The sequence below is a fragment of the Gossypium arboreum genome, chromosome 8 (assembly GCF_025698485.1).
Source record: "Gossypium arboreum isolate Shixiya-1 chromosome 8, ASM2569848v2, whole genome shotgun sequence".
NCBI classification, from domain to species: Eukaryota; Viridiplantae; Streptophyta; class Magnoliopsida; order Malvales; family Malvaceae; genus Gossypium; species Gossypium arboreum.
In genome coordinates this window covers 3,199,476-3,219,325 of record NC_069077.1, presented here as the reverse complement: position 1 = coordinate 3,219,325, position 19,850 = coordinate 3,199,476, and the positions used below count along the sequence as shown (strand labels likewise).

At 32.4% G+C, this 19,850-nt stretch overlaps 4 protein-coding genes and 1 non-coding gene across 8 annotated transcripts; 1 reads left to right on the top strand and 4 right to left on the bottom strand.

The window, feature by feature from the left end:
• Window positions 1-192: 192 nt before the first annotated feature.
• On the bottom strand, window positions 193-3,516 carry LOC108484520 (uncharacterized). 2 transcript variants are annotated; one of them, XM_017788334.2, is made up of 4 exons: window positions 3,170-3,516; window positions 2,045-2,278; window positions 1,872-1,973; window positions 193-1,216 (listed from the first exon to the last, which is right to left on the bottom strand). In XM_017788334.2, the coding sequence occupies exons 2-4, from the start codon at window positions 2,226-2,228 to the stop codon at window positions 480-482; spliced, it is 1,023 nt and encodes a 340-aa protein (XP_017643823.1). In that variant the 5' UTR covers window positions 2,229-2,278; window positions 3,170-3,516; the 3' UTR covers window positions 193-479. The 2 variants fall into 2 exon arrangements, with proteins under 2 accessions (XP_017643823.1, XP_017643824.1); XM_017788335.2 differs by having other exon boundaries at window positions 2,993-3,180.
• Window positions 3,517-4,990: 1,474 nt separating this feature from the next.
• On the bottom strand, window positions 4,991-6,876 carry LOC108484102 (protein CDI-like). Its single transcript, XM_017787764.2, has 2 exons — window positions 6,606-6,876; window positions 4,991-6,073 (listed from the first exon to the last, which is right to left on the bottom strand). The coding sequence occupies exon 2, from the start codon at window positions 6,036-6,038 to the stop codon at window positions 5,274-5,276; it is 765 nt and encodes a 254-aa protein (XP_017643253.1). The 5' UTR covers window positions 6,039-6,073; window positions 6,606-6,876; the 3' UTR covers window positions 4,991-5,273.
• Window positions 6,877-10,498: 3,622 nt separating this feature from the next.
• On the bottom strand, window positions 10,499-14,421 carry LOC108486621 (F-box/kelch-repeat protein At5g60570-like). 2 transcript variants are annotated; one of them, XM_017790763.2, is made up of 2 exons: window positions 13,808-14,421; window positions 10,499-12,151 (listed from the first exon to the last, which is right to left on the bottom strand). In XM_017790763.2, exon 2 carries the CDS (start codon window positions 12,127-12,129, stop codon window positions 10,762-10,764), a length of 1,368 nt encoding a protein of 455 aa, XP_017646252.1. In that variant the 5' UTR covers window positions 12,130-12,151; window positions 13,808-14,421; the 3' UTR covers window positions 10,499-10,761. The 2 variants fall into 2 exon arrangements, with proteins under 2 accessions (XP_017646252.1, XP_017646253.1); XM_017790764.2 differs by having other exon boundaries at window positions 10,499-12,141.
• Window positions 14,422-16,934: 2,513 nt separating this feature from the next.
• On the bottom strand, window positions 16,935-17,006 carry TRNAC-GCA (transfer RNA cysteine (anticodon GCA)). Its single transcript has one exon. It is a non-coding gene; the product is annotated as a tRNA-Cys (tRNA).
• A 106-nt stretch (window positions 17,007-17,112) lies between these two features.
• LOC108484501 (uncharacterized) lies at window positions 17,113-19,351 on the top strand. Of its 2 annotated transcripts, none has more exons than XM_053031419.1 (7): window positions 17,113-17,352; window positions 18,147-18,224; window positions 18,323-18,398; window positions 18,493-18,566; window positions 18,643-18,713; window positions 18,901-18,947; window positions 19,013-19,351. In XM_053031419.1, exons 1-7 carry the CDS (start codon window positions 17,323-17,325, stop codon window positions 19,129-19,131), a joined length of 495 nt encoding a protein of 164 aa, XP_052887379.1. In that variant the 5' UTR covers window positions 17,113-17,322; the 3' UTR covers window positions 19,132-19,351. The 2 variants fall into 2 exon arrangements, with proteins under 2 accessions (XP_052887379.1, XP_052887378.1); XM_053031418.1 differs by having other exon boundaries at window positions 17,114-17,352; window positions 19,057-19,351.
• The last annotated feature ends 499 nt before the right edge of the window (window positions 19,352-19,850 follow it).

The window sequence follows — 19,850 nt, the reverse complement described above, 5'->3', positions numbered from 1 at the left end:
TGAACTAATATTGGTAAAATTTGATGGCGATGAAGATTGGATTCCAGAATTTGTGTTTAAATAATTTTATTTTATTTTTAGTTTCTCATGTATTTTTATTTTTAATTTTTTAAAAGATAAAAAAGTAATATAAAATAATAGTTTTGTTTAATTTTTGTAATTTCTAAAATATATATATATTTTATTTATAAATTATTTATGATTATTTACATATTTTTATACCAAATGAAAATTCGGGTATCAACTTGGAAAGATAAAAGGAGAAGGCAAAAGAACAAGTAGAAAAAGGTGCAACACAGAAAACTTGGTTTCTAATTTCTATATACAAAAAAGAAGACACTTGCAAAGCAATGAACATATCATCTAACACTAAACTTTTAAGGCAAATGATAGTGGGAAAGAATAAGAAAATAGGAATTTTTTTTCAAAACAGGGGAAAACAAGTAAGAATGCACAAAATGTTTAGAAAAAAACATTACCTACAATATACTGGGGAGCTGGTAATCCAATCTTTGCTGCAATTCTTTGATTTTCATGGAAAGCTCCATTTTTTGCTCCTTGTAGCTCTGCAACAAGTATTGTTTTCCTTCTATCACCTCTTTTAACTCTTCAACTTCACTTCTCAGCATTCCGATTCTCTCCTCATCTCCCCTTCCCTTCTCGGGGGAGTCCAAGTTAGTCTCGATACCAAGATACCCGTTTGCATGGCCGTTTTTTATGTCAGGTGCCAAAGCTGTAACTGTTGAAGTCTTGTCGTTTGTGTTGACGCGTACTACGCAATGATCGGCAATCACCTTCCTCAGCCTTTGGATTTCTCTCTCGGAATCGAACAAGTCTCGATTTGCAACGTCCAGCTGTGATTGTAAATGACTCGAGTGTGAAATTTGAGCATTCAGTGAATTCTGAAGCTCTGTAATCTGATCCTGCATCTCCAGAATCATATCGTCCCTTCTCTTCAACTGTTGCCTTAGCTTTTGTATCACTTCCCGCTTGCTATATATATCAGAGCCTGATTCTGAGACACGTGGTGAATCAGAGCAGTTGGAATGATGGAATGGCTTTGGAGGCAACTCAAGGTGATCAGGAGATGATGCCCACATAATGCCATTATCCTTGTTGAAATCAGATGTGGGAACTGTCACCAGAGGGAGAGCAACTTCAGATGAAGGCGGCATGTGGCCATTAGGCGGGTGCTTACCTCCTATGCTTTCAGCTCCTGTTTTCAACCAAAAACTTGAATAAGAGACCAAGAGGTAGAATTAAATTTATAAAATTACATGCACCAACACCTTAACTTTCACTATTAAAAAAGGTAAAGCATTAGAGAGCTATGTTGCTCCAACTCTTCGATTTTTTTCTGAAGTACCTATGTCAGTCACATTTTCGAACATAGGTATAGCATATGACCTCCAAATACATGAGAAAATGTTAAAATTTTGAGCATACCCATTTCATACACCCAACAATCACAACTGAGTCCAAGTAACATAGTGAGTAAATCAATCTATGACTAACCAAATTAAGAATGGCAAAGAACAGGACTGCCATTGAGAACTCCAAAAGGACCTTGTCTCCCAATATGAAGAGCAACATGTTACAGCAAAGGCCAAAAGGAAATATTGTCATGTATTAATACTTTAAGGTAAGAGATTCCAGATTAGGACGGTGATCCAAAAGGAAAGTGAGACTTTGTTTTTTTCTTTTTCAAGCCAATACGTGACTATTTACACTTTAAAAAAAAAGTGGTTTTGGAATATATCGGGATTCTCAACAAGCTTTTCTTCCCTTTTGTCACCCCACTCCAAAGATCCAAACTAAAGCATTGAAAGGTGAAAGGTAACAAAATTGTTTACACATTAGCAGCCTCACACCTGAAATGCAGTTGAAACACCAATCATCTTCTTGAGTAAATGAATACATGTTTGAGTGTAAACGGCAACCTGATGATCTCCTCCTGTCAGAAGATCCAATTCCTGTAACAAGCTAAATTCAGAAGCAGGCATATATTCAATACAAACTATTGCCGAAAAAGATGCTAGCTTACCTTTCGATCTAGTAGAAGAATCATGCTGTTGCTTGGTATCAAGTGCCTGCTTCAGCTTGTAACCAAGGCGGATTGATAAGGTACTCAGCAAGGCACCACCAGCAATAAGAATCCAATTTAGCCCCTCACCCTGAAAACTTCTTGACTTTTGACCCCTAGATACCTGGCCACCTCTTGTATTCATTTTAAGAGTGAGGTGTCAGAGGAGAAAATTCTGAATCATCCAAGTATGACCTATAGTCAGAGTGCACCAAACTGCCATTACTCTTCATTTAAAGCAAAATTTAGGTGAAATAGCATAAGAAATACATAAGTTTAACAGAGGTCACCTATCTTCACAAGAAACAAAAGGATCTAATGAATTGCAAGTGAACCAAATACACTAATGAAAAAACAATGCTTAAATTGCATGATTTCAATTTTGAGAGCGATTTGAATAACAAGAAATGCAATTAAGCTGTTCAACTAACAAAAGAGCAAGTTTGGCCTCTCTAAGAAGAAATCATCATCCATGGTTAGAATGTTTAAAACAACGATATAAACATGATCAACATTCCAAGCATTAAAGGGAATTTAGAAACACTAGATAACATCTTAAAAACAGATGAGCCACAGGTCAAGTTGGTAACTTCATCAATTAAAAAAAGCACCTTTCAAGTTCTATCCTTTCAAATTGGTTATCAAGTTCAACAATAAATCTAAACAGTGTTGATCTACCAATCATAACAAAAGTAAACAATATTAACTAACTTATCCGTTACACAGCATTGTAAGGGATGCAGCATCAGTCATCAAATAAGTTTGAAAGATTCAATATAAATCAACAAAACAGTGTATGTCCAAATACTAGCACAAACGAGAGAAATAACATTCAATCTTCTAACAAACAACAACCAAGAAATCAACTACACAAAGCTTCGATTCAATTCGCCACATTAAAATCGATACCTTACTACTGCAATGAGAATACAAACACATTTTTTCTAATACAAAAAAAAAAGGTTATAATTAACGTTTCGCAATGCTGGAAACTTTATTCAAAGTAATCGGAATCAGCAGAAAGAAAAAAGAGATTATCGATCAAATTTTTTTGAAAACCGATGAGAAAAAATGAAAAAAACAAACCTCATTCAAGCAAGGAAAAAAATTAGGGTTTGCTTGGAGCGGGGCTTATGCTGAAACATTGACACGGCGTCGTTTCCAAGAAGTACTTCCCCTCTGTCACTGTTCACTCTCTCGCTTTTTCTCACTCTCTTAGCAATAGAAATGGCAGGAAACTAAAGAGAGGGTTTTTCAAATGGCGGCTTTTGGCAAATGGATGATTTTCTTTTATTTTTATTTTTATTTTTATTTTTCTATTGGATTAGAAAATAAAATTGTAAAATCTGGAGAGTATTACAATGTGAGCACGAAACGTGTGGGATTTTGCCTCGAGTTTTCCGTTTGTTTCTGTTGAAGTTGTTATACCTTTTCGCTATTCATTCTTCATTTTATGTTTTTCATTTATAAAAAAAAAAGGAAAATAATAATAACAACAATAATAATCACTACTGCTAAGAAATAATCACAATCACTTGCTGTCGATAAGATTTGGAGCATTTGGATTTTGGATGTTATGCTTTATTTCAAAATAAAAATTCAGAAAAATTAGTGGATCCATAAAATTAAATTAATTTATATTTTTATGACTTTTATATTATTTTTATTTATTTATTTTCTAAATTAACAATTAAATTCTTAAGGCACGCTCTCAAAGAGAAAGAACAACTTTTTTATGAAAATTCAAAACAACAATTAAAATAACAACGAAATATAAAAAATTTTATTATGTTATTAGGATTATATTCAACTAAACCTGTCAATGGGTTGGATTACTCATTTAAGCTTAAAGGTCTGTCCGAAATTTAAGAATGTTTAGAAAAATAATATTAAGCCTAAAAAATGAACTTGAGCAACAAAATATAGACCCATTTAAAATATGAAAAAGATTCAAGGCTCGATTCATACCTAACCCGTTTTAAGTTTATAATACTTTATATTATGTTATTTTTATAAATAATATAATTTTGAACACATTAAAAATAAATCTATCTGAAATATATAATACTATTCTAACACAAACATTAAAATAATATTAAGATAATTATATAAAAATATATAAAATTATTAAATATTAAAATAATATAATATAAATATTTAAAAAAGATATGGACAATCCTCAATTAAACTTGAGTTAATCTTTTACAAATATGGACTAATTTAAATAAAATTTTAAACTTATATATAAATTATTAAAAGATTATAATTTTTTATTTTTAAAATTATATACCCTATTTAAATTATTTTTGTTTCAATTTAATCAATTTGTATGTTCTTTCCTTTACTTTGAATTAGTACCCTGATTAGTTCAGATACAGTTCAGTACCTGACGGTTCCGACCAATCTTATTTCAAGAACCTTGGCTGTAAGATAAACCGAGATAACTATTCATTTAATATTAAAAATATATATACTATCATTTATATATTTTATTATTAAATTAAAATTTAAAATTATTAATCGATTGAGTCTTAACTTGATTAGCATGAACATTATTACTAATACAAAAAGACGTAAATTCAAGTATGCTGAATCCCAATAATTTTAGGCACCATATGATTGTATGATGCAAAGACATTATGCGTGCCATCCCGTGAGCGCTATTCAAAGCAACCGAAACCCGGCACAGAAAATGTTTGCAGCAACCAACGAAGCATAGTTCACTAACATCAGACTCAAATAAACAAAGTTTTCATCCATAAATCGAACATCGGTCTTAAAATCCGATCATTTTAGATACAGTATGATTATATGATGCAAACTCGCTAATGAATGCCATCCCGAGACCGCTATTTGAAGCAATTGAAACCCAAAATAGAAATATTTGCAGCAACCAACCAAGCATAATTCACAAACAAATTAAAGGCCTTTCATTAAACAACTAAAGATACTGCCTAACATTCCAAGGATCATATATTCCCATATGCAGTCACTGAAACAAATGAAAAAAATTGAAAAACTACATACACGAGGCATCGATATCGATATATAGCCATCCTGATATACTCTAAAGCATAATTGGAACTAGGATACACAAAGATAGATTCAATATATGAATATAACATAAAAATGGAGCATGAATAAATTGACATGTAGCTAGGAAATTACCAATGCACCATGCCGATTCCGATTAACTTGCATTCAACTTCTTTTCTTCAATGTAGTCATGCATCTCATTCAGCCAAAGATCGGCAAACTCGCAATTCTTCCATGCCTCGAACCATGGCCCTCCACGAGTATAATGTATGGCTTTAGGAAACGTTGTTGAGTCATTCTCGACAACCTTGTTATGCCCTTCAAGGAAATTCCAAATAGACGGGATCGATCCGATTTCATCATCTTCGAGCCACTGGAACCTATGAAGAAAAGCGCCCGTTTGATTGTTTACAACTTCTGGAGTCAGACCCTTGTTCTTCGGATGACCGCAATTGTACAACACCATCGAGGACCAATTCTTTCGAGGATACAAAGTCTGCACTGCACCATCCATTTTCGTGGTCTCTTTCGGGGTATAATCATGATGAACGCACATGATCGCATATTTATCATCAATCAACTCCATTAATTCCTTTATATCAGCTAAGTAAAGGAAATCACAGTCGATGAACAGCGCCCAACCATCACAATTCGCCAAGTAGGGAGTCAGGAACCGGGAAAACGAGAACTCGGTACTCTCGAGCTTGTTCCGCTCGCGCCAGTAAAGGCCTTTTTCCCGGAGATCTGATTGAACAATGGGAGTGATCTCGACAGGAACCGATGAACGTTTCAAGATAGAATGGCGGCAGACCTTATAGGCTAGATCTTCACGCGGATCGTAACCGACAAAGATTTTGAAGGGTTTGCTTAAATCGCCATTGTTAGTCACTTGATGAGCTTCGCCATTAGCCAAAGTCATTGATAGCAACTGTTTTTTTCTACTATAACACAGATCTGCACAGTTTTTAAAATTCAGTAAATATAATAAAATTAAACAAAAAAAAAGGGAAATTTTCTAGGAACAATTAGTTAAGAATGGCACACTGAAATATCGTTCTTTTTTTTTTCTTTTACTTTTTTTTTTCTCTTGCGGATTCTTCGAAGCCAAACAAAACCAAGAAAGGGAAACTTTAAGATTTCTCTTATTATTGAATTAACATTGCATCCATTAATGTAAAAAAGAACCAAGAAAAGCATAGAGAAACGTAAATCTAAAACAATAGAAAGAGATATTCAAATTCAGTCGACACAGTGCTACACTTCCATCAAACAAACAAATAAATAAAAACCCAACTTAGCAGAAAATTCCATAAATTCAAAGAAAACATGGCACCATTAACGAAAAAAATAATCAGATCAGCAAAAATATACGCTTAAAACCCAGAGAAGAAAAACAATAATTAAACTCAAAAGAGAGAGAGAAAGAGAGATAGAGAGAGAGGGAGAGAGAGAGAGAGAGGACCCAAAAACCAAAACAAAGAGATACCTGAGAAAATGAAGAAAACGCGGGATCTCGAAATTCTTGACAATGAAGAAAGAAGAAAGAGAACTAAAAGTTTATTAAGAATAAAGGGGAAGAGGTAGACTCTTGGAAGACTACTTATAGAAATGAGAACTCAAAGAATAGATAATTAATCTCTAAAATTTCGAAATTATCCAATTTTTATTTTAGATTCAATAGAAATTTTTGTATGAATGTGTTGTGGCGAGGATTTAGCGGTGAAATGAAACGAGGGAAAGGGAGCCAGTTATTCGTTTTTTCCTGTTGACGGGAAGTGACATAATTTCACCGTACAATCCCGATGGGTCATTATCATACACGTGGTTTAGTGAGCTGGATATTTTTTTAATTAGTGAATATGTGCTCCAACTCCTCAATACTTTTCATTAATTGTAATTTAGTCCCTCTATTTTTATTTCAAAGACTTTAGTCTCTCGGATTTAAAAATGCAATTTCAATTATTAACATAGTTAAAATTCTTCTGATAAATCTAGATTCATTATAATATTCTTTTGTTACATGGCTATCAATAAATATTGTTTTATTTAAAAATGTTAAATTGATGAATTTGATAAAAGAATTTAGGGTCCTTACATAGTGAAACTTGAATTTAGAATAAACTGGTTTGTGGAGGGTGTATGGAGGCCAACATAGCGGAGGTTTTAGCGGTGAGGGAAGCGCTTTCATGGTTGAAGGAGAGGAGGGTTGCCGCTGTCGTTATGGAAACGAATTGCTCTCGAGTTATGGAAGTGTGTAATAATTCAGCTGATGACGACTGAGTTTCAATCCCAGACAGTTTTCTGATTCGCGTACGATAGCAAATAGAGCAGCTCATAATCTCGTTCAAGTAGCTCTATTAATTATTTTGTGTCGAAAGAGGATCTTAATTGTATTTTGGACATTATTATTTTGGATAATCTTTTAATAATTTAAAACGAAATAATTTGACATTAAAAATAAGTGTATTGAATAAACCTGTCGGGTTAGTGGTCTCCTGCTCTTGATTGATCCATTTAATTTTCATGTGTTTGATTTTTATTTTTCAAAAAAAAAATCTTAATATGTTAATTGAGACTTGAACTTTTTTTTTTGTTTAAATTAGTCCTTTAACTTGTTAAATTTTTTTTGTAAGTTAGTCTTTAAATTAGGCAAGCCTGATTTTTTTGTACTAGTTAGTCCTTAATATTTCCTTAAAGAAAGTTAGAATATAAAATGCTTAAATCCCAATATACGTACAATCACCTAATTTAGGCCCTACATAAGAACAATTGCTAAGTTTAGTCTCAAAAAGTGCATTAACTTGAATTTTATGGTTAAAATATGTTATAAGTCCATATACTATTCATAAATTTAGAATTTAGTCTATATACTTTTAGTTCTAGGAATTTAGTCTCTCTACTATTTAGATTTCAAAATTTAGGCCCAACTACTAACACTGATAAAATTATTTTGTTAAATCTAAGTTTATTACAATGTTATATTTTTAGTTATATAGCTATCAAGTGAACATTTTTTCTAATTTTAAAATATTATGCCAATAAATTTAATAAAAATTAATAATGTCAAGAATTTGACCTAAATTTTAGAATTAAAAATAGAGGACTAAATTCCTAAAAATAAAAATTTTAAATTTTGTAAAGAGTAAAGATACTTACTACATATTTTAACCAAAATTTATTTATAATCAAACTATGGCTGTATTTGCGCTTTACTTAGCTGGTGACTGCTTTGCTTTAGATAGATACTTAGATTCGCTTATTATTATTGATTGAAGTCCTTTGACATCATAACAAATCGACGTCAGATATTAGCGAGTATACTATTTTTCGTACACTAGCGCGTGTGTATTTTTGCCATTAACATGACGTGCACCGACACAATGAATTCACGGGTTTCCACATGTACACCAAATGCTATGCACGCTTTACATGTTTGAAAACGGTACCATTGTTTAAAGGGATAAACTACCGTTTCATACTTAAAATTAGTATTCTTTTTCATTTTGGTCTCTGAATTTTCTTGTCCACATTAGTCTAAAACTTTTCTTAATTTAATTCTTGGACTTGGATTTCGTTAATGTATAATTGTATGAAACTCTAAGATTTGAAATTGTACAATGTTATCACTTGAATTTTTATTTAAAAACTTAATAATTTATAATTTCTTTATGACTTTTAATTTTTCTACATTTTAATATAAAATGTTTTTAAAATTTTAAAATATTGTTAAGTTTCGAGACTAATGTGGACAAAAAATCAAAAATCAAGTTTAAAGAAAATTAAGAAATTTAGAGACTAAATTATGTTTAATCCTTCTTTTAAATATATTTTATTTTTATATTTAAGGCTAAAAGTCCAAATAACTCCAAAACGTTTAAAAATGCATCTACTTAAACTCTCAGAATGTTAAATTTTTATCAATTAAACCTTTTGACCATTAACTTTAATGGTTAATCGTTAAAGAGTAATGATTGCCTTTTTTTCCCTTTATTTTTGGTTAATTTTCATCACTTGTCACGTTGAGCTATGCCACATGGCAAAACTGATATTTTTATTTAAAATCATTAAAAAATCATAAATATATATTTTTAAAAAAGTGCAAAACCTTATAAAAAAATTACAAAAATTATAAACATTATTTAAAAATAATAGAAATTTATATAAATTATATGAAGTTAAAAAATTTAAACATATACCTATAATTTAAACCTTAATTTGCATATCAAAAAATTATTTTGTCATTGACGATATTCACAGCGATTAACAGAGACGGACGACAATGGGAGGCAGAACACCAGTGAACGATGTGAAGATGGACAAAGGGTCGAAAGCTCTAAGAAAATTCGTGGCGGATGAGCACAAAAGATAGTTTTAGAGATCAAATATTGTTTGATAATTTTAAAGGGTATTGTAATGTTAACTATAGGTAGTGTGAAAATGGAAAAATTTTGGTTTTGAATTATTTTCTATATATTTTTATTTTTGTTTTATGATTTTTATACTTTTTATAATATATTTGTAATTTTTTAATAATATTTTATATTTCCTATAGTTTTTAAATATTTTTAATATATTTTTAAATTTATATATTCTTTTAAAATTTATAATTACTTTTTAAATAAAATTTAATATTTTACTTATAATTTTTCAAAATAGTTTTATATATTTTAATGATTTTAAATAAAAGAACATCCGTTTTCGTCACGTAGCACATGGTAACAATAACCTTAGAGAATAAAAGAAAATACGACAATTATTACTATTTAACAGTCAACAGTTAAATTTAACAATCAAATGATTTAATTGAAAAAAGTTTTAACATTTGAGAGTTATTTTTTTTTTTTTGGCAGGGGCTTACTGTTATTCTTTTTGGAAAAGTTAAAAGGCAATTTTTATCAAAACCAGATCCGACCAGCCAACACACTGTCCGGAATAAGCTAAAGAGTCGGTTGACCCACGAACTAACAAAACCGGAAACCAAATTAATTGAAAAAAAAATCGGTTCGACTAGTTTCTGCATTTTGGGCAAAATTATCCTGACCCAAAATTGAAAATATTTGGCCCAAATCCTTTTAAAAGTTGACCCAACCCAATAACCACTCACCCAACCAAAAAAATAAAAAATAGTTAGCTGTTGTCTGCACCTAAACATCTCCATCCTAACCCACAACTCGAGCCTAACTCCAACGAGTTTCTCGGTTGCATTGAGGTTGAAGCAGCGTGGGTTTGATCAAACCATAATTCATGATGTTAAAACATCAAATTAACCTTAATTAATGGCATTAATGACTTCCAATTTATTCTTTTCTTTCACATTAGCATACATATATATATATATATACTAGTTTGGAAGATACTGTAACTTCTCAAAGAAATGAATTCAATGCCAAAGCACAGGAGAGAAATGGCAAACAGTCAATTACTTGGTAAGAGGTTAAAAGGTTTCAGTAATGGCTTTCTACACAATTTTCAGGTCAATTATTCATCTGAAGAACCATAAATGGAAAAAAAAAAGAAAAAAAAGAAGGAAAATACAAGACAAGTAACAACTTGATGATACTGAGAACATATAACTCATTAACTGGTTAGGCTTACCGATCTTTCGACTGCTGATGTTTGTACCAAAGATGTGTGTCGAATCGTTAACAACCCATCACTGCACAATTGTAAACAAAAGCACCCGCTCTTTCCTTGACCGCAAGCACACTCCAGTCCGCTCCATTACTGCTTCCATCCTCCGGATTCCATGAATGCAGAACAATTACTCCGTTATCACCACTTCCACGTCCTCCAGCTCCTATTACGAGTAAACTGTTACCACAGGCTTTAAATGCCAGTCCCCAACCGTTGTTCCAGTCGGCCCTAACAGGTAGTGTCTTCACAACGCTCCATGAGTTATTAACCTTGTCATATTTTTTCACTTCGTTTGTTGCTTGATCAGCAGAGTAGAGTTGATTATTTACGACTGCAACTAAAGGAGGCGAACGCATTGCGGGATGAAATGTACCCTCTGCATTGCAACCAGGGTACATATTTTCAATCCTCCTCCATGATCTTGTCTGCATATTGTACTCTTCACCACAAGACAAACAGTCTGTATGACTCGACATGCCCCCGATGACATAAAATTTCCCATCCATAAAGAAACCAGAACACAGTTTACGTGGGAAGTTCATATCCGGCAAGGTTTGCCAAGTACCCAACTCAGAATTGTAAAGCTCAGCGGATTTTAGAACGTTCCCATTCTTATCGCTGCCCCCAGCTACAATAGCAATCTCCCCAAGGCTGCTAGATCCAAACAAACATCGAGGCAAATTCATTACAGGGCATCTTGACCAATCGTGAGTAATCAAACTATACATCCAAATAGCAAATCCGGACAACTCACGACCAAATACGAGTAATTCAGTCCCCACTGCCAGAGACTCTTTATCAGCACAAGTAAAACAATCATCACAGGGAATCCTCGGTAGCCTCATCCATTTCTGTCTCATAGGATCAAAAGCTTTCCAAGGCATCATATTACAGGCTAGATAAACCCAGTCTTCTCTTATGCCAAGCTGACGTCTCAGTTTATATAAATAACCGCTGCCGATCAGTGACCTAAATTTCTTGTTTAAACAGGAAAGATTTGGGTAGTCAGATCTGCTGCTCCGAGCCAGAATGTTCAGTGCCATGTCATCATTAAGACCAGGTAGTAGACTGTTATCCGATGCTTGTCCATCATGATTTTCTCCAGATCTTGCTACAATTATAGGTTTCTTTCCGTTCAGTCCTATATAGCCAAAAGTTAAAGTACGCACTTCTGGGTCCAGCAAACCTTGCCCAACATGTTTCGTATTAGTTTTATTAGCCAAGAGAATGTATGCCAATAGATCCCAATCATCTTGCGAAACTCTCAAATTGTGTTTGTATGATGCTGGAGGTTGCAAACCAGCCACCACTGGTGAGTCATATTCTGACCCATCGACTTTTGTCTTTGACTTCTTAAGTGAATCTCTGAACACCATTTAGAATGTGCCCTACACGAAACTATTCCTTGAGAATGTAAGAAAAATAAAGCAAAGTGACGATACCAAAAGGCAAAAGGAAAGGAAACCAAAAAGTGAACAGTGTTAAACAACATATGTACTGTTAAATCTTGCTGGCCAAGAGTAATTTATGCAAACGAAATTATTTTCTCAAAAGCACATTATAGTTCAACAATTTAACAATGCATCACTTCAGGTATCATCTTCCTACTGTCAAATTATCAACACTGAACCATACAAGGATCAAGCCATAACTCAGACTCTCATTAATACGAGAATGATTATGACCTAAGAAAAACAAAAATGGATAAGTTACAATAAAATATGCAAAAAAAGGGGTACTTACGATCCCATGCAATGCAACATTGCTCAAGACAGACCCAAACCAAGGCTTCCGCATTTTTTTCATCGTTAGCAAGAGAAAACATATGAATAACAACTTCAAAATCAACTCCTTATTCCGAAAGTAATCATCTTTCCATCTAGACATAATGGTTATTAATCATTTCCAGCTTCCGAACCTAATCAGTACTTCAGTCCCAAGATGAACCGATCCTATGAACAACTTTTTGGGCAAACCTCATACTCCAATAGAAAAGGATCTTTTAGTTTAATTAAAAAATCTAATCTGAAAGGCAAGTGGATTCCCAAAAAGGCGATCAACAGCATTCTAGCCAAATTAACGCCACATTGCCACTCGAGCCAACTTGCCCTACATATCACATGACTAGAAGCAAATGATAACCATCCAAATAGAATTCTATCATCTAAACAACTTTCTACGAATAAGGAAAAATAACTATGCATTTAAACGGTTTGAAGGGTTCCGACGATGTTGGATCACAATAGTTTCTAATAATCCCCCCTCCACACCCTGTGAACTGTTAATAAGTAACCAAAATGAACTTGAAGTACACGTGTTTTACGCATTTCCAGACACGGGCACGAGTATATAATCTCCAACGACTCTCCGAATACAACAAAAAAACATAACCTAGCTGAATCCGAACAACACAAACCGACAGATAACGAACCTTTAACACCATTGGTAGAGATTTTAAACTTCTATTCAACAGATAGAGTATGTGTTTTATTCCTATCATTACTTTCTGCTAAAATCATGTAAAGTAATGAAAAAATTTGGTAAAGTGGTAGTTACAAGCAGAACTTTCCATTTTGTTCATATCTTCTACACTCTTATCTCAATTAATATATACTATTTACAGTAATAACATTGAATTTAATGTTAGCAAACAATTTTATTTGTTATTTTCAATGAATTAAATCAAATTATCACTGTATATATATCTAGATATAGTAATCTTGAAGAATAATTTTACAACAAAAATTAGCAAAATACAAAGTTAATTTTTAACTTGATTTGTCAAATAATCCAACATGCAATTCAATTACAACAAACTGATGATATCTAATATATTTCTGTAATTTGATTCTAGAAAATGAAACAAAAAATAGAAACAAATAAACAGAGTCGAGGAAATTCTCAAATAAAATGCAAAAAAAAAAAAGGAAACAACAATTTAAAGCAAAATTAAATTAATTCAACAATTGAAGCTTCAAAAAAGAGCAAATCTTAACATGCAACAAAATTCAGCTTTAAAAAAAAAAAAAAACCAAAGTCATCGTCAGTCGTCACCTTCAGTGAATAAAAAATCCGACCCGATTCTTTCGCTACCTGGAAATTTTCCGATCACTGACTAGAAGTTTCAAAACCCAAAAAAAAAAAAAGAGGGAGAAAAAAAAGGAAAAAAAACCCCTAATTCACATTACTCTTAAAGCTTTGATCACCCCCCAAATTTCCCAGTATCTTTTTTTTTTTTTCTCTCCCTTTATCTTTCTCCGATAGTAATCTCATTCTCATCCATATATATATAAATAATTAATATTTATAATTATTTATTAATATGATTATTTTATTACACAAAAAAATCATCTTTCCACTCACTTTCTCTAAAAACCCAGAGAGAAAAAAAAAAAAAGAAAAAAGAGAGAGAGAGAGACAGACAGACAGACAGACAGAGATTAAATTAATTGTATAATTTTTATGTTTCAATTTTAATAGTAATTTTCCGTTTTTTTATTTAAAAGGCGATGAAAACAGAGATTCGATTCTATCAACAATTTTCTAACGCTTGTTTTAGCTTTATTTTTCCCCCCTTTTTTTTTTGTTTTTTTCTCCCTTTTTTATGTTTCATATTTTCTTTTGCTGTCCGTAAAAATTAGTTCTTCTTCTTCCTTGTATAACTTTGTTTTACTTTTTTTTTAATTAAAAAGGGAAAATAACTGGGTTGACTAGTCAACTTTTTTTATACCATTCTCCTTTAGTTTTTTTTTTTTTTAACTCACCAATTGCTCAGTGCTAGTGTTTGCCTCTGCACGTGCTTCTTGCTTTTCTTCCGTTTTTTCTTTCTTTTACAATCAGATGATTAGCTTTCACACATCCTAAAGGTTTCTCTATTTTCTTTTCATTTCTTTATTTTATAATTAGAGAGTATACATTTATTATTTTTAGTGAATTAAAAAGAGATCAATAAAACCCTAATAACAATGCTATTCCCTAGACCACATTCGGATGGTGAACTAATAAGTCCCAACCTGATTCATACAGATCATGCACCTTTTAGTTCGCGGTCAAATGTTCTATCACTAAGCTATAAACCCTATTAAAGGCATATTAATAAGAAATCATTTGATATGTAAAGTTAATTGAAAAAGACCTAATAAAACAAGAAAATCACAACTTATTGAAGATGCCAAAGATAAAGACTGCCGGCTAACGAAAAAAGAAGATAATCTCAATGGTAGTCTGAATAAGCTAGCAGTAACCTAAACTATCTTGAAAAATATGAGATTTAGAAGCTAGAAATTTGGACGAGATTTTTACTATTGGTAGACATGAATCATGATATTAAGACATTGAATTTGTTGATACCGGTGAGAAAAGTATTGTTGGTGTTGTGTTTGTTAAAGCAAAAGTATTGAGAGTTTTGCAACTCTTCCACCTTGTTCTCTAGGTCGGTATCTTGGTGAGGTATTGCTTGGGGCATGTACTTTCAATCTCTGTGCTGGCGAGCTTGTCTATTGGTTGATTGCTGGAAATATTCATTACCTGACCTTTGGTTCATCTGGCCAAGTTGTTCTTGTTCCTGGCTAGACACTTATGAAGTATCATCATCCTTGCCTGCTCGTTGACGTCAATGGCAGCTTACAAAACCACCATCAATTCTTCTATGTACTGTTGAAGGAATGCTTGTTGTTGGCAATCAAGCTCGTGTTGTTGGTGATGGAATGTTTGCTACTGTAAGAACTATTATTGCAAGTTTGGAAGTTGTGCCTAGAGCTTTGTGAATTGTTGTGAATTAGAGTTCTGGTTCCGAACATGATGTCCTAAAGCTGGTGAAGGAATCCTAGGTAATGATTATAATATCATGGAGAATGATTGTATTGGGGACAATATTATTGTTGATTAAACAAGTTGTAGGAATCAATGGTATTGTTGGTCAAAGTTTATGTTTTCCTAGAAAGCTTAGGCAAGCTTGGTTTTCCAAAGAATCAGCTTAGCCTTCCTCATCAAAGGCCTTCCCTTGCTTATAGGTTACGAGTAATCTGGTGGATAAATATCCACGTCACATATATATATAATAATAAAATTTACATGTTATTATTTACTTATTATAAAATGTTAAATCAAATTAAAAGTAGTCAAATTTGGTCAAGATTTATTGGACTTCGATTATTCAATAAAGCATGGGCTAAACATGTATAAATATTCTAGTAATTAAATTTTAATTGACCATGAGCTAGTTAGAAATTTAAATTAATATGCAAAAGCTGTATATTAAAATTATGTCCTCAAATTATTAATACGTAATTTTTTTGATATTGCATATTCAGAATAGAGAGAGTCATCTTCTCTAAAATACTTGTATGTTAATTTGAAAGATCAAAATAATGATATTCGAAGGTTTCAAGATATTGATGGATTCAGATCCACTTTCACATTTAATTTTTATTCTTAATTATCTGACATGATAAATTTTAATTTACAATTTTAAATTTATATTGAAATTTTACGATATATAACATCATCAACTACCAAGAATTTAGCCTTTACTATCAGTGTTTGTTTTCCATCACCCATGGTTATAGGCAATTTGATGGATTCAAGTAGTATAATTGGTTAGTTTGCGAACCCGCTCTTCTCAACATAGACTTAAGGGTTCCCAATTGTTTGACAGCTTGATAATGCTACACCTTCACTATGCTACCACTATACATCAAAATCGTTTATTATGGTCATAACTACGAGCGGCTTTGTCTAAAATTGTTTGGTCTTAACTGGTTGTCTACGTTAATTTCAAAAGTCGCTTATTTCTCAGGTTTTAATTAATGGAATAATCTAACGAGTTAACTATGAATTTTTGCTGATAATCTGTTTTTCTTGTGAAAGATAAGATTATGTTAAAGAGATGTGTCCTAAACTAGTACTAAATCTAAATTAGACCAAAGTAAATAACAGTGGACAATCTAATTATATAAAATATATATGACAATCCTTTCTATATAATAAAGGAAATAAAAGAAAGACAAATTTATTTATTCCTAAGCATAATATTTTTGAAATATATAAAAAAATCTTTTACTTTTATATAAAAGCGGCTAAAAAAAAAAGGCCTAATCAATAAAATTAAAAAAATGATAAGAGCCCAACCACGAAAGGCCTAACAAAAGAAACCCAAATCAAATAAAATTATAAAATGGTAAGGGCCCAACCGGGTTCGAACCGGTGACCTCTTGATCTGCAGTCAAATGCTCTACCACTGAGCTATGGACCCAACTGGCGGTAACTCAATACGAAATCTTAATTACCATGAAAATTTTGATTTCCATCAATTTAAGCAATTCCTTCGTGAAAAATATTTTCTATTTCCGGAAAATGATAATATTTATTAGATAAGACCCAACAACAAATCTGCATTCAACATTTTGTGGCATCGAAATAGTCTCTCCTTTCATAAAAAAAATCCCCAAATTATTGTTTTCCTCCAAAAATTTGTTGATTTTTTTTTTGTTTTTAACATAGTGGGTATCTGTATGAAATGAAGCATGTGAAGAACAAACTTCACCTTACCAACTTTATTACATTCGCAGATGGAAGGCAATCATAATTCCACCCCTAAGGTATTCTTTATTTCCTTCTGCCTTTTTCTTCTTAAAAAAAATAGTTGGGAAGAACTCTGCTTTACTTTATTTTCCTTTGCTACTTATTTGAGTTTTATTTTATTTTTTGTTATGGTTTTAATTGACTTTGCTAGAAATTACTGGTATTTTACAAATTACAAGTTAGAAGTTTACTTATGGAACTGTTTGTTGTGGCCATTGGAATTGTTAAAAACAAAGTTTAAAAGCTCAAGGGATTTACAAAATGGAAGAACTGAAGATTTAAAAGGGAAAAAATGATTTGGGCTTAGTTTCTTGCTGGAAAATTATTATTTTTCAATTTCTTTTCTAAACAATTGTCTAAGTTGCCATTTTTTTCTCTAAGAAATTAGAAAACCCTTTTTTTTTTATTGGTTATTTGATTATGATGGTTGAGATTCACTTTCTCATAGAAATGCTAACAAGTAAGAAATTCCAGTATTTCATGGTATGTTTTGGGTTTTTGGATTTCATAATTCCAGTATTTAAAGACATTGTTAAAATTATAATGTTACTAAGTGAGTAGTTTTAGCAATGGAATCTGTAGGTTGCTTTGTTATGCAGTATACTATTGTATGATTCCTTGCTATGTTATTCAGACTCGAGTGCGAGTATCAAACATGGGTATATTGCGACACCGTACTTAAAGCCAAACGAAGAGTTGAAGCAATTTCCGATCTTAAATAGTTATATGATGTTGTAATTTCGATTCGTATCTTCACTGTATATACTTACCTCAGCATGTATCTGATACATAGTTGTAATTTGGATTCAAGGATTACTACAAAATATTGGAAGTTGAGTATGATGCAACTGATGAGAAGATCAGGTTAAATTACCGAAAGCTTGCACTTGTTAGTGGTCTCTCTCTCGCTCTGGTTTTCCTTCGAACTCTTTCTTTTGTTGAAATACGATCAAGTTAACCAGAGAAGGTCTTATGATGTTGCTACAGAAGTGGCACCCTGATAAGCACAAGGGTGACAGCTCCGTCACCGCAAAGTTCCAAGAGATAAACGAAGCTTACAACGGTATTTCTTCTGCTCATATGGAACATGATCTTTGCATTCTCTTTGCCATATGATTTCCTTACAGTCTTCTCTTTATCATCATACTCTATTGCAGTGTTAATCGACCCTGATAAACGGTTCGAGTATGATATTACTGGAATATACGAGATCGATAAGTATACCTTACGAGTAAGAATTCATGTTAACCGTATGATATTTTGGTCTAGAATTGTTATGTTATAGGAACTCTGCAATTGTGATGCAGGAATATCTTGCCAGATTTAAAGGGATGATTCTTACTTGCAACGGGCTCGGAATCCCTCATACATCAATATGGTAATTCCCTTTTCTCTGTTTGCAAATCTGGAAAACTTAGCTCGATTCATTCTTGGGTTCAAAAACTATTTATTGGCACATTGGGTGATGATACATTACTCGTTCCTAAACGAAAAGCCGATAGTAGTTTTACCGACTTTATATTACAATCGGTCATGGTATTAACATACCTTATATGTTAATGCAGGACACAACAACTAAGAGAAACAAATGAATATGCAGATGATGAAAAAGGTTAGTTATTATCATTCATTGAGGTTTACAAGGATTGCCTCCTGTTTATTTTCTTAGTGGCTCAGGATGTATCTGTTTACTCAACATGTCGATGCCATATGATCGGCAGGGCCACTATATGAATCGAAAAGCCGTAATTTTATCGGTATTGATCATTTCATACTCATTGAACCTGAATTTGTAAGTTATCTTATTTGTATTATTATATCTCCGGGTAGACGAACATTGGGTAAAAGAAACTTTTTTCGTGCTGATACGAGATGTGTTTCAATGAGGCTTGGCTTTAGATTGTATGAGTTCAATTGAATAACTGAATATATGTGTGTATATATATGTAATTTAGATATTGCCATGGCATTGCTGATGCTGCAATCTTAGCTTATCTAAATTTGTGGAGAGATAAAGACTTGTTTTCCGTTGCAGCTTGATTTCTTGTTGTTTGTTTCTTCAAGTGACAATATCTTGATGATTTTACAAAATACTGTTGGCCTTAGGGTATATATATAATTATCACATAAGGTTGGGTTTTTATTGAATTCAATTTGGTTTTAGTTCAATTATTCGAACCTTTTTGTAAAAGTCTTGAAAGTGTCATCCATCAAGAGTTGACGGACCCCTCAACTAGTCAATATTATCTCTAGTTAGGAATGTCTCTCGATTCTAGAAAGAGCTCGAGTGCCTGAGGTGACAAGTTTAACATAGCGAGGATCAGGCCAGGTCGTGCATGGCGCTGAACCACCTACCAAGAGAATGTGAGCACTCTCGTTTGGTAGGATTTGAACTCTAGCACTTTGAAGGGCAACGATGGGCAAATATGTTACCGCTTGATCACTTGAGCTCTTCGTAGAGAGTGGGTCCAAAGAATCTTCGCACCATCGTGCTTTTTTTAAAAAACAATTTTAT

What these genes read in the sequence shown, in the direction of transcription:
- LOC108484520 (XM_017788334.2), bottom strand. Translation starts at nt 2,228, where the DNA reads ATGAATACAAGAGGTGGCCAGGTATCTAGGGGTCAAAAGTCAAGAAGT. An exon ending in TTCTTCTACTAGATCGAAAG is followed by an intron (nt 1,974 to 2,044) that starts GTAAGCTAGCAT and finishes AGCTTGTTACAG; the next exon opens with GAATTGGATCTTCTGACAGG. An exon ending in GTGTTTCAACTGCATTTCAG is followed by an intron (nt 1,217 to 1,871) that starts GTGTGAGGCTGC and finishes GGTTGAAAACAG; the next exon opens with GAGCTGAAAGCATAGGAGGT.
- LOC108484501 (XM_053031418.1), top strand. Translation starts at nt 17,323, where the DNA reads ATGGAAGGCAATCATAATTCCACCCCTAAG. An exon ending in ATCATAATTCCACCCCTAAG is followed by an intron (nt 17,353 to 18,146) that starts GTATTCTTTATT and finishes TTTGGATTCAAG; the next exon opens with GATTACTACAAAATATTGGA. An exon ending in ATATGCAGATGATGAAAAAG is followed by an intron (nt 18,948 to 19,056) that starts GTTAGTTATTAT and finishes TATGATCGGCAG; the next exon opens with GGCCACTATATGAATCGAAA.
- LOC108484102 (XM_017787764.2), bottom strand. Translation starts at nt 6,038, where the DNA reads ATGACTTTGGCTAATGGCGAAGCTCATCAAGTGACTAACAATGGCGAT.
- LOC108486621 (XM_017790763.2), bottom strand. Translation starts at nt 12,129, where the DNA reads ATGGTGTTCAGAGATTCACTTAAGAAGTCAAAGACAAAAGTCGATGGG.